This window comes from Hyperoodon ampullatus, assembly GCF_949752795.1.
Source record: "Hyperoodon ampullatus genome assembly, chromosome: 10".
In the NCBI taxonomy this organism is placed as follows: Eukaryota; Metazoa; Chordata; class Mammalia; order Artiodactyla; family Ziphiidae; genus Hyperoodon; species Hyperoodon ampullatus.
The window spans coordinates 64,662,340-64,675,455 of record NC_136923.1 but is presented as its reverse complement, the minus strand read 5'-3'; the positions used below and the strand labels follow the sequence as shown (position 1 = coordinate 64,675,455).

Genomic DNA, 13,116 nt, shown 5'->3' with positions numbered 1-13,116 from the left:
TTCTTCTTTTCCAATTTATATTCCTTTTATTTGTTTTTCTTCTCTGATTGTTGTGGCTAGGACTTCCAAAACTATGTTGAATAGGAGTGGCAAAAGTGGACATCCTTGTCTTGTTCCTGGTCTTAGAGGAAATGCTTTCAATTTTTCTCCATTGAGTATGTGGTTTAATGTGGGTTTGTCATAAATGGCCTTTATTATGTTGAGGTAGGTTCCCTCTATCCCCATTTTCTGGAGAGATTTTGTCATAAATCGGTGTTGAAATTTGTCAAAAGCTTTTTCTGCATCTATTGAGGTGATCATATAGTTTTATTCCTTAATTTGTTAATATGGTGTATCACATTGATTGATTTGCATATATTGAAGAATCCTTGCATCCCTGGGATAAATCCCACTTGATCATGGTGTATGATCCTTTTAATATGTTGTTGGATTCTGTTTGCTAGTATCTTGTTGAGGATTTTTGCATCTATGTTCATCAGTGATATTGGTCTATAATTTTTTGTGTGTGATACCTTTTCTGGTTTTGGTACCAGGGTGATGGTGACTTCATAAAATGAATGTGGGAGTGTTCCTCCCTCTGCACTTTTTTGGAAGAGTTTGAGAAGGATGGGTGTTAACTTTTCTCTAAATGTTTGATAGAATTCTCCTGTGAAGCCATCTGGGCCTGGGCTTTTGTTTGTCAGAAGATTTTTAATTACAGTTTCAATTTCATTCTTTGTGATAGGTCAGTTTATATTTTCTAACACTTCCTGGTTCAGTCTTGGAAAATTTTACTCTTCCGAAAAAATTCTCCATTTCTTCATAGTTGTCCATTTTATTGGCATATAGTTGTTTGTAGTAGTCTCTTATAATTCTTTGTATTTCTGCGGTGTCAGTTGTGATTCCTCCTTTTTTATTTCTAATTTTATTGATTTGCACCCACTCCCTTTTTTTCTTGATGAGTTTGGCTAAGGGTTTATCAATTTGTTTATGTTCTCAAAGAACCATCTTTTAGTTCTATTGATCTTTGCTATTGTTTTCTTCATTTCTATTTCATTTATTTCTGCTCTGTTCTTTCTGATTTCTTTCCTTCTACTGAGTTTGGGTTTTCTTTGTTCTTCTTTCTCTAGTTGCTGTAGGGGTAGTGTTAGATTGTTTATCTGAGATTTTTCTTGTTTCTTGAGGTGAGATTGAATTGCTATAAACTTCCCTCTTAGAACTGCTTTTGCTGAGTCCCGTAGGTTTTGCATCATCGTATTTTCATTGTCATTTGTTTCTATGTATTTTTTAATTTCTTCTTTAATTTCTTCAGTGATCTCTTGTTTATTTAGTAGTACACTGTTTAGCCTCCATGTATTTGTGTTTTTTACAGTTTTTTTTCCTGTAATTGTTTTCCAGTTTCATAGTGTTGTCATCAGAAAAGATGTTTGATATGATTTCAGTTTTATTAAATTTTCTGAGCCTTGATTTTTGACCCCAGATGTGATCTATCCTGAAGAATGTTCTGTGTGCACTTGAGAAGAAAGTTTATTCTGCCACTTTCAGGTGGAATGTTATATAAATATCAGTTAAATCTATCTGGTCTATTGTGTTATTTAAAGCTTTTTCCTTATTTATGTTCTGTTTGGATGATCTGTCCATTGGTGTAAATGGCGTGTTAAAGTCCCCTACTATTATTGTGTTAGTGTCGATTTCCCAGTTCATGGTTGTTAGCATTTGCCTTATGTATTGAGGTGCTCCTATGTTGGGTGCATAAACATTTATAATTGTTATCTCTTCTTCCTGAATTGATCCCTTGAACATTATGTAGTGTCCTTCCCTATGTCTTGTAACAGTCTTTATTTTAAGGTCTATTTTATCTGATACGAGTATTGCTACTCCAGCTTTCTTTTGATTTCCATTTTCATGGAGTATCTTTTTACATTCCCTCACCTTTAGCCTGTATGTGTCCCTAGGTCTGAGGTGGGTGTCTTGTAGACGACGTATATACAGGTCTTGTTTTTGTATCCATTCAGCCAGTCTGTGTCTTTTGGTTGGGTCATTTACGCCATGTACATTCAAGGTTATTGTCGATATGTATGTTCCTATTACCATTTTCTTAATCGTTTTGCATTTGTTTTTGTGGGTCTTTTTCTTCTCTTGTGTTTCCCACCCAGAGAAGTTCCTTTAGCATTTGTTGTAAAGCTGGTTTGGTGGTGCTGAATTCTCTTAGCTTTTGCTTATCTGAAAAGCTTTTGATTTCTCTGTCGAATCTGAATGAGATCCTTGCTGGGTGGAGTAATCATGGTTGTAGATTTTTCTCTTTCATCACTTTAAGTATATCCTGCCACTCCCTTTTGGCCTGCAGAGTTTCTGCTAAAAAATCAGCTGATAACCTTATGGGGATTCCTTTGTATGTTATTTTTTGTTTTTCCCTTGCTGCTTTTAATATTTTTACTTTGAATTTAATTTTTGTTTTTTTGATTAATGTGTGTCTTGGTGTGTTTCTCATAGGGTTTATCTTGTAGTGAACTCTCTGTGCTTCCTGGGCTTGGTTGACTTTCCTTTTCCATGGGAAGGGATTATAGTGGAACGTTTTCCACTATAATCTTTTCAAATAATTTCTCAGACCCCTTCTTTTTCTTTTCTTCTTTTGTGACCCCTATAATTTGAATGTTGCTGTGTTTAGTGTTGTCCCAGAGGTCTCTGAGCTTGTCTTCAATTCTTTTCATTCTTTTTTCTTTATTCTGATCCTTGGCAGTTATTTCCACCATTTTGTCTTCCAGCTCACTTATTCTTCTGCCTCTGTTATTCTGTTATTGATTCCTTCTAGTATATTTTTCATTTCAGTTATTGTATTGTTCATCTCTGTTCGTTTGTTCTTTAGTTCTTCTAGACCTTTGTTAAACACTTCTTGTATTTTCTCAATCCATGCTTCCATCCTATTTCCAAGATTCTGGATCATCTGTACTATCATTACTCTGAATTCTTTTTCAGGTAGATTGCCAATTTCCTCATCATTTATTTGGTCTTGTAGGTCTTTACCTTGCTCCTTCATCTGTGACGTATTTTTTGCCTTCTCACTTTTTATTTTTTATTTTTTTGATGAGTGGGATTGTGTTCCTGTCTTACTGGTTGTTTGGACTGAGGCTTCCAACACTGGAGTTTGTAGGCTGTTGGGTATAGCTGAGTCTTAGTGCCAAGATGATGACCTCAGGGAGACATCACTTTGAGGAATATTCCTTGGGGTCTGAGGTTCTCTATTAGTCCAGTGGTTTGGACTCAGAGCTCCCGTCACAGGACCTTCAGCCTGACCCCCAGCTTGTGAACCTATATCCCACAAGCTGTGCAGGGCAGCAGCAGCAAAAAAAAAAAAAAAAAAAAAAAAAAAGAATAATAACAAAGTAAAAAATAAAATTAGACTTGGAAACTAACAGATATGTTAGAAAGAATATAAAAATAAAAATATAGATGAAACAACAACCAGAAGGTAAAACAGAACCACAATAGTAAGAAAGAGGAGGAGAAAAAACCCAAAAAGGTGGAAAAGACCTTGGCTGTGGAGGGCAAATCCTAAGCAAGGGTGGGGTTTGAGCAGTGGATGGGACTTATGATTAAGACTCACAGGGCTGGAAAAGGCCATGGGAGGTGTGGGGGGTGGGGCTTAGGCTTAATGGAACAGTAGGGGCCCAGGTGCACCTCCCACCTCTGGTCTCAGAGAGCAGGGGACCCCACCTGGGAGCCCAGAAGGCTTCCCAGGCTCAAGTAGGGAAGGCAAGTGCCCTCCGTGCCTCTCCTTCTCCTCTGGTCCTAGAAGGTCCCTCCCTCCTGCCTCTCTTGTTCTCCCCCCAGCCTCCATCCTATGCTCCCAGGGCCAACGCAGCCCAGAGGGTGACTCTGAATGCATAGGACGTGGCCCAAGAGCTGGGCAGAATTCCCCAGCCTATTGGGCAGGGGAAACTCTGGGTGCACTCCCCCCAGTCTGAGCCCTTTAAGGTCCCTCCACTTGGGAACCCCTCCCCCCTCTCAGCCACCCCTCAGGGGCACCCATCTTGTCCAGCCTCCACTTCTCCTCCCCCCTCAGTCCCCCCACATCCTACCAGTTTGCTTGGGGGTTCCTCTCATTTCCTTGGGCATCGAGGTCCCCCACCAGTGTCCGGCACATGCCTTAGTTGTGGGGAGACATGAACTCCACATCTTCCCACATTACCATCTTGACTCTGCCCTCCCTTCTTTTAAATTATAGTTTTGCTGGTTGTAAAATTATAGGTCCCCTCTTTTCAACAGTTTTTAGCCTAGGTTCTTTTTTTTTCCAACAACATAACTTGTGAAGTATTTTGTCAGCATGATATTTACTCCTCTTCTACAGAGTGATCATTTACAGAGTGGCACTGTGATCTTTTAGAATTTTATCTTTATCTATGATGTTACTGATTTTTCCTATTATGTGTCTAAATGTGCTTTTTTTTCTCTTATGTATCTCTTTGACCTTTCATCTGAAGTTTTCACTCTTTTTTTCCCCTTACATTTAAGATAGTTTTAGTCATTATTTTTTTTCAAACATTTCTTTCCTCCTAGGACTCTTACTAGACTGATTTTGTCACTTTTGCTTTTGTATTCTATATCTCTTAATCTTTAAATACTTTCTTAATTTATTGCTCCCTAATGCCTCTAAGAGGATTCATCAATCTGATATTCCAGTTCAAGAATATGTTCAGTATCTACTATATTTTTCAGTCCCTATGTTCAGTTCTTTATTATAGCTTATATAGTTCTGTTTAAAAGTCAGGTTTATTGAGGTATAATTTACCTACTGTAAAATTTTCCCTTTTAGTATACAGTTCTATGAGTCTTGACAAAGCATAGAGTTGTGTAACCTCCACCACATCCAAGATATAAAGCTTCCATCAAAAGTAAAAGTTTCCTTGTGCTCCTTTGTAGTCTATTCCTCCCTGCAACCCAAGGGCACGTGCATGTATCCATAGCTAATTTCTTATTTTTTATGGAAATATAGTTGATGTACAATATTATTTCATAATTTTTAATGAAATCATTTAGCTTGGTTGAGAGAGATGCCTCAGCCATGTTTTGCATCTCCAGTACAAATTTAGAGAAAGTATATGATATGGTCCATCGAGGTTTTTGTTGTTGTTAGTTTTTGTGAGTTTGTCAGAAGGAGAGAAGGAAGCAAGATAAATTAAGGTACTATTAAAATGGCTGAGAATATGAAACATCTAACGAGAGAGGCAGTAAAGCCATAATGGAGCTGGGAAGGCTCATTGATTTTGAAGTCTCAGTGAGGCTGAAGAAATGTTGTTTTGGGATATTTGAGAAATGAAGATGGTAGATGGGAAGTAGCGTTCTAAGAGGAGGATGTGAAAATGAAATTTCAAAAGTTTTCCATTTTATTTGTGAAGGTAACATCTAGGAATGATCCTGGCAGCAGATGATTGAAATGGAGTGGATAAGAGTATCTTTGGAGTAGAGTGGCTCAAAGAATTGAGGGGATAGAGACTACTTTGTGAATTTTGAAATTGCCAAAATTACATAAGGAACTATTATGATCCATGAGCGAACATCATCAATAAGTAAGATAAAATTTCCTAGAAAGCTGATCAATAACAGCAATGAAAAAAACAGTAAAGTGATAGTGTTTAATGAAATAATTTTCAAAGGGACAGGGGATTTTGTAAAGAAAAGAGGGAGCAATGGTTAGAAAGTCTTAATAGGAAAAAAAAAGGTGAACATATTTATCCCAGAAGTTGAATCTTTTAACATTTTCTTGATTACTTCAGTAGTGTAATTGTTTTTATTTTCATACAGACGCCTGCAACTCTTCCCAGAGCAGCTGGCCGAGAAACCAAATATGTAAGTCCCTTCATAATTATACATATTGCTTTTTTAATGTGTGCATGTGTATGCTTTGGAGGGAGCTCAATTATATAGTCATTTAAATTGAATTAGTTGAATTTTTCATAAGTGGAAGGGGTAGAATGGTCTGATTGGCCCAGAGGTGGAAAATCAGGTTATGTCAGGTAAGTTTATTGAATAAATTCCTTCTTAAGTGAGATCTCATTTGATTAGTTTGGCTGAATCAAACAGAATTCTAACACCTGCTTTCTGTCTTTCTAATTATCAAGGCTCAAATGACATTTTCATTTCCATAATGGTTTATCATGCTTATTATGAAAGAGTCAACTCACATAGTTGAAACATTAAGATTTGTCTGTTTCTAATGGGATTGCCAATGTATTTGATTTGGACTAGTTTGTTGCTTTCTTTCATTTAAATTGTTTTCAAATAAATCAATTTCCACCTATGAGCAAAAATATAGTAATAATGGGTATGTCGGTATAGACTCACACACTTGATTCAATTAATTGTGGATATCTGGCTCTGAACGTCCTAGATGCACACACACACATAACCTCATCCCATTCCTATTCTTTATTTACCTAATAATCCATCATGTGACCAACTTCTGCTTCTGACCCAACATATTCTAGTATAAGCAAGATTGTCTCCTAAGCAAGTGTTTAGTTTTTAGTTTAAAACAAACCAGTAAACTATTCCCTTTAGTTTATACTTCATATTTTCTACTATGTAGTTTTCATCATCATCATCATTCAGAGTCAATAATTAGTAAATATAAATATTGTGACATATTCTCTTTGCAATTTATCCATTTCTGCATTCTTTATAACCTCCCTAAGGCAGATAATAAATTGGGTGAAGTTACTGAGCTTCATCACATTCAGGAAATAATGTTTAGAAGGTATGGATAGGAACACTGCTTAGAACATTTTCTAGAAGCTTTCACTGTTATTTTCTGTTATTACTGGAAGTCATTTGGAGTAATACTTAAAAGAATGGAGGCATTTAGTGGGCTATACCCAAGTTTTAATCACAGTGTTGCTGTTTGCTAATGAATCCTGGAAAGTCACTTAACATCTCTGTGCCTTAATTTTTTTCATCTATAAAATTGGGATACTAATATTTAGTTGATGTAAGATTTATAACTGTTAACATATGAGAAGCCCTTACTGTAGTCTGACACATAGAAATGATTCAATAAATAATGGTTCTCCCCTTTTTTCCCTGCTCTTTTTCCTTTGTTTTCCCCTTCATCCATGTCTCTCCCCTTCTCTTCCCCCTCCTTATCTTGGAAAGACAGATGCACCATGAGTTAGCTGAGTTCCTTGATTCTTCAGTTGGATATAAGAAAAGAAAGTCCCTAAAAATGCTTCTATTTCTTTGTGACTGAGACATTCTACAAGAGCCAGACCCAAGAAAAAGTAACTAGAATATTCTTTACTCTCACCTTCCTTTCTCATCTACTCCTAATTTGCACCTAAGTGCGTCTGATTTAGGCTCATTTACAATGAGGTACAGAGGGCTGATGCCTCCTCCCACACCTCCTGGAGGTGGATAATTTGATAGTAATGGAAACAATTCTGGAGGGGCTGCTTCAATCTCCATAGTTAGAGGTTATGTCAAATTGTTCTTCTGTCAGTTATCCGACTTGATTAAAGGAGGTTAACATTTGCCCCAAACTTTGTGAGAGCATTTGAGTCATTCAAAGTTAACACTGAATCATCAAATAGATTTAATATAGCCTCAAACAAATATAAACTCTAACTCAGATAAGATTCTTGACTTTGATTAAAATTGGTTTCTTGGAAAAGATTTATTTTTTAATTTCTCTTACAAAATGACATTTAAATTGTAGTTTGTGACACCTCAAATATGTCCATGTCTTTTGAAAGACTAGATAGGATGATTTTATGGTGGAATGGGAAAACCAATTTTTGGTGCCATCAGAGAGAAGTCACACTTGTAAATATTTGGCTTCAGTTATTACATTTACTAAGTGATGTCTGATACAGTTTTTTTGAGGAGAAAAAATGAAATTTTAGAAAAGAAGTGTTCCTTAGCTATAAGCATTAATCATACATCAACAAATGACCTTGAATAAACTATGTCCTGATTTCTAAAAAAGAATGATACTGTAATATTTTCTTTCTTAAAAACTTTTTTATTTTTTAATTTTTAAAATTATTTTTTATTAAAAAATTTTTTATTTTATACTGGAGTGTAGCTGATTTATGATGTTGTGTTAGTTTTCGGTGTACAGCAAAGTGATTTAGTTATACATATATCTATTCTTTTCCAGGTTCTTTTCCCATGTAGGTTATTACAGAGTATTGAGTAGAGTTCCCTGTGCTATGCAGTAGGTCCTTGTTGATTATCTATTTTATATATAGTAGTGCGTAAATATATGTTAATCCCAACCTCCTAATTTATCTCTCGCCCCAACTCTGTAATATGTTTTTCTAGAAATTCTAATATTCATATTAGCAGAGCTACCAATGCCTCATATTAAGTGCAACTTGAATAGTTTCCCTTAATTAATTAATTAATCTCTACATTTTTCTCCCTTCCTCTCCCATGGAAACTCAAAAGCAAATCTGAGAATCCTACAAACTTGTAACATTTCAATATTCTACCATCTCTCTTCGAAACTTTGAAGAAAGTAGGCATCTTCACAGTATACAGCTGCTGAGACTCGGTGTATCATTGCCTTTGTAGAGCTTCTTAGATTCTATTCTAAAGCTGGGATCATGCAGTTTATCAATGTCTGCACCACAGAGAAAAAAAAAGGGAAGACAAATTAGAACCAAGAAAAAAAGTTTTGTTACACTTGAGGAGGGCCTCAGCTGCTTAGCACAGTCCACTCAAAATCCCTATTTCTGGGCTTCCCTGGTGGCGCAGTGGTTGAGAGTCTGCCTGCCGATGCAGGGGACATGGGTTCATGCCCCGGTCTGGGAAGATCCCACATGCCGCGGAGTGGTTAGGCCCGTGAGCCATGGCTACTGAGCCTGCGCGTCCGGAGCCTGTGCTCCACAATGGCAGAGGCCACAACAGTGAGAGGCCCACGTACCGGAAAAAAAAAAAAATCCCTATTTCTGGGGCTGTTTAAAAATATAGTATATAGTCTGTGAATTTTGATGAGTATAAAGTGTAGTCAGTTCCTAGCTCTATTGTTCAATTTTCCACTGTTTTGACAAATATTTGAGTGTCTGCCATGCCCCAGTACTCACGTGGAGTCACTGGGATGTGAGGGATGAATAGAACAGCAAGGTCCCCATTTCTGAAGCATACCATGTGGGAGACAGTAAACAAAATAGGAAAGAGCAATCTTGCAGAAATTGGAGGAGAACTACCCAGAGCACTGGCTTTTGTTAAAACAAATGTACGAAGTTGCTAGTTTTCAATGTGTCAGTATGTCCATTGGCTTTCCAATTTTCCTGGGATGATGACAGTGGTTTAATTAAATAATGAGAAATGATATGACTAATTCCTCTTTAGGGGACTTTGATAAAAAGCTGACTTTCCTTCATCAAAAAAAAAAAAAAAAGAAAGAAAATCCATGTAAAACAATTCATTTCCTTTTCTTAATCTTGATTGCACATATTGTTACATTTCACATAGTCTGTTTTTTAGGTTGAGCCAGATACAGTAAAGGACCTTCAACTTAGACTAATTAAAGTCCAGGTTTTTCTTCAGTTCATCATGTACTTGAATTGCAGTTTAAAGTAATTTAATTGAGGTTTTCTTAATTGTAGAATTTAAACAAGGCTAACAAACACGTTGAGTGGTCCTGATCTCCACAGGTCACCTGTGGGATTGATTAACTTATCATTCGTATTTCACTTGATTGTTTTTAACAGATGCCAAATTCAACAATCATAATAACTAGTGTTTTGAGTTCTTACCTTGCAAATCAGTTTTAACTATCTCATTTAACCTTATACCAGTCCTATGAAGTGGGTATGATTATTTCAAATCTCCATTTTAAGGAGAAGGAAACAAAGTCACAGAGAAAGCAAAGTCCAACCCAGGTCTTCCTCATGTCACAGCCCCTGTTGTTATTATTTGCGTGTACCAACAGGGGCTGGAAATAACTTGTCTTCCTTAAATATTTTATCCATTAGTATTCATATTCTGGGTTTAAATTAATTCTTCATCCCCAGTAAACTCCAGCCTAAACTTTGAATGAATAATTTCATATTTGGTGACAACTTCTAAGATGATAATGTTTAGTGTATTTCTAATGTTTTAAATTATTTGCTTACATGTAAATTAACTCATAATTTATCAGTTAATCTACAAGTGATTGTTTCTCACGACACTCATTTTTAAAGAGTTTCCTTCCCTCTATGTAATGGAATGAATTTTCTAATTAAATCTCTATTTCATTCTGTTTTCACTCTATCATCTTTGGGGGGAGTGTTATTATTATTATTTTTTCTCTGCACTACACTTGCTTTCATAAATGTTTATTATTTTTCATTAACTACTACCAGTATAAATTCATTTCACTCATGTAATTCAAAACCACAGTTTGCTTTCTTAATAAAGAGCAACCTCAGAAAATAGGGCAAGTATTTGGACCTATTACTAATTTATTTTAAAAACTGTCATTTAGAGTCACATTCTATTGATAACAACTTATTTAATAAACTCTCTACATTTAAGAAGTTACTTTAAGTGCCAGAGAAATAACAAAGACAGTTTTATTGAATATGATATAGCATAGAGATAAAATTTCATTTTAATGAGCCTGAGGGGCAGAAAAATATCATTACAGTGGAAGTATATTGCTTTAAAATATCACAGAATATAAAAAATGTGTCAAACTTTATTAAGAATATTTCCCTCTATATATACAGATGTTCAAGGAAAGGTCATCTTCTCCAATTAAGCCACCTCACACAGTCCCCTTGTTGCTATGCTTGGAAACGTTGCTATGCTGGAGTGTTTCAGAGGCAATGTGCCCTAATGCAGCCATAGATCTTAAGAGTAAGAGGTGACAAATCTAATCTACTTAAATCCAGACATGGATCCAAATCTGCTTCTGTAGGTTGTGACCAGAGATTTGATGAGTTGTGAATAATTTAAGCAAGAAATTCCACTCTACTGATCATTCTTCATTCTGTCTTTCTTTCCTTTTTTTCACTGTTCAGAAATGTTTCCAAGGTATGCATGTGTGAGAGGGGATGTGGAGGGAAAGGAAGGTAATTATGTAGGCTGAGCTAAATGAGGAAGAAGAGAAATGATTTAATGAGACATCCTTTATGCCTTGGTCCTTCTCATCATCATTTTAGATGTCACCAAAAATGAAGGCACCGTATTTCAGCCACACTTCCCTTGATCTGATTTTTTATTCCTCATTTGCACATGTAAACTGTGACTGTCACTGGTCACTATGCACTTTTATTCTGCCTACCAATTATGTTCATAACAACGTGGAATCATCATTCCCTAAATTACTGAGTCAAACTTTTAAAATACTTTCAACTCTACTTTTTATATTTAGACCTTTTGGGAACATATCACTAACTCATAATATAGCTCTTAGTGAGATATTCATATAGGGTAAGGTCTACAAGTAGAATAAACAGTATGAAGCAAGAAAAATATGATGCCTCACACACATATCTCTCTGTCCTTAGTGCCTACCATGCTCACCATTGGATTCAAGTTTTTAAAATTTTATTGAAGTGTAGTTGATTTACAGTGTTGTGTTCATTTCTGCTGTACAGGAAAGTGAGTCAGTTATACATATATAGATTCTTTTTCATATTATTTTCCATGTTGGTTTATTACAGGATATTGAATAATTTCCTGTGCTATGTGGTAGGACCTTGCTGTTTATCCATTCTATATATAGTAGTTTGCATCTGCTAATCCCCAACTTCCAATCCTTTCCTTCCCCACCTCTCCTCCCCCTTGGCAACTGCAAGTCTGTTCTCTATGTCTGTGTGTCTGTTTCTGTTTCATAGATTTGTTCATTTGTGTTGTATTTTAGATTCCACTTATAAGTGATATCATATGGTATTTGTCTTTCTCTTTCTGACTTACTTTGTTTGGTATGATAATCTCTAGGTCCATACATGCTGCTGCAAATGGCATTATTTCATTTTTTCTATGGCTGAGTAATAGGCCATTGTATATATGTACCCCATCTTCTTTTGGATTCAATATTTTGAGTAGTGCCTTATGTACAAATAACAGGAACGCTCTCTAGCTAAAGGGTAAGACAGTGTCTTATCATCTTATAATTTTATATTTCCTCAATGCCAAGCTCAGCAACTCAGGGATTATTAGGGGCTCTGTTGATATTTTAAGTTTTGCCTTTTTGCTTGTCTGTAGATCAATCTTATCTGGGAGAACTAAAATAATTCAATTAACACATTATCACTAATTAGAGTTCTTTGAGCCTTAAGAAAAGAAAACTCAGGACAATTAAAGTCAACAGGGAAAAGGTCGAAGAGAAACATTTTAACCCTATTGAATTGGATGTTATATTCAGGGAGGAGGGACATGACTGCTGAAAGGGAAAAAAATACTGCCAAAAGTAGAAGTGCATAGGGTAGAAGGCAAAAGTAACTGTTCAATACTTTTTACCTGATACAGTTTGATTTTGTCCCAGTCTCCCAAAAGGGTGTCTGCTAGTGTGATGCCTGACACCCATGAGTCGAGAATGGGGAAAAGCTGCAGATTGCAAGGAAAAGCAACTCTAGACAATAACTGAGGAGCTTGGATATACTTTATGTGCCTCTGGCATGAGGTCTTTGGAAGAGGAAAATTGTTTCTCCAAAGTGGGCTTGGCCTAAGTGGTCCTGATCTCCACAGGTCATCTGTGGGGTTGATTAACTTATCATTCGTATTTCACTTGATTGTTTTTAACAGATTTGTGTAGCAATTTATTTTTCAGTGGATCTCAAATCTTCATTTCTTTCCTTAGTCTTAACTCTTTCAGTTTGCATATAACCTACCACTTTAATAGGCTTACTTTGAAATACAAAATTTTGACTTTCCCAATTTTTTGACTGCTCTGTTTGTTTTAAAGTTTTATTTGTTTTTTAATGGTGATATTCTGGTTAAAATCCTCCTACTCTATCTTCCTCTCACTTTTTTTCTTTTGTAATTAAAATGATGTCAAAGGCTGTAGAATATAGGTTATGGGATCTTGTTTCACACAAAATTCATTCTTATACTCATCTCTAACATTCTTCGTGGTTAGTATTAACGTGGATAGAACAAATGACTAAAAACTTCAGTGCTGTTCAAGTCTAATTTCAATTTCAAGTT

General features: G+C 35.9%; 1 protein-coding gene across 1 annotated transcript in view; it reads left to right on the top strand.

Moving 5' to 3' along the window:
- MLIP (muscular LMNA interacting protein) overlaps window positions 1-13,116 on the top strand; it is a gene marked incomplete at both ends in the record, with an annotated part of 294,935 nt that overhangs the window by 170,613 nt on the left and 111,206 nt on the right. Inside the window, one exon of the mRNA XM_079712627.1 lies at window positions 5,782-5,826. Coding sequence (XP_079568753.1) covers window positions 5,782-5,826 — 45 coding nt within the window. The remainder of the gene's footprint in view (window positions 1-5,781; window positions 5,827-13,116) is intronic.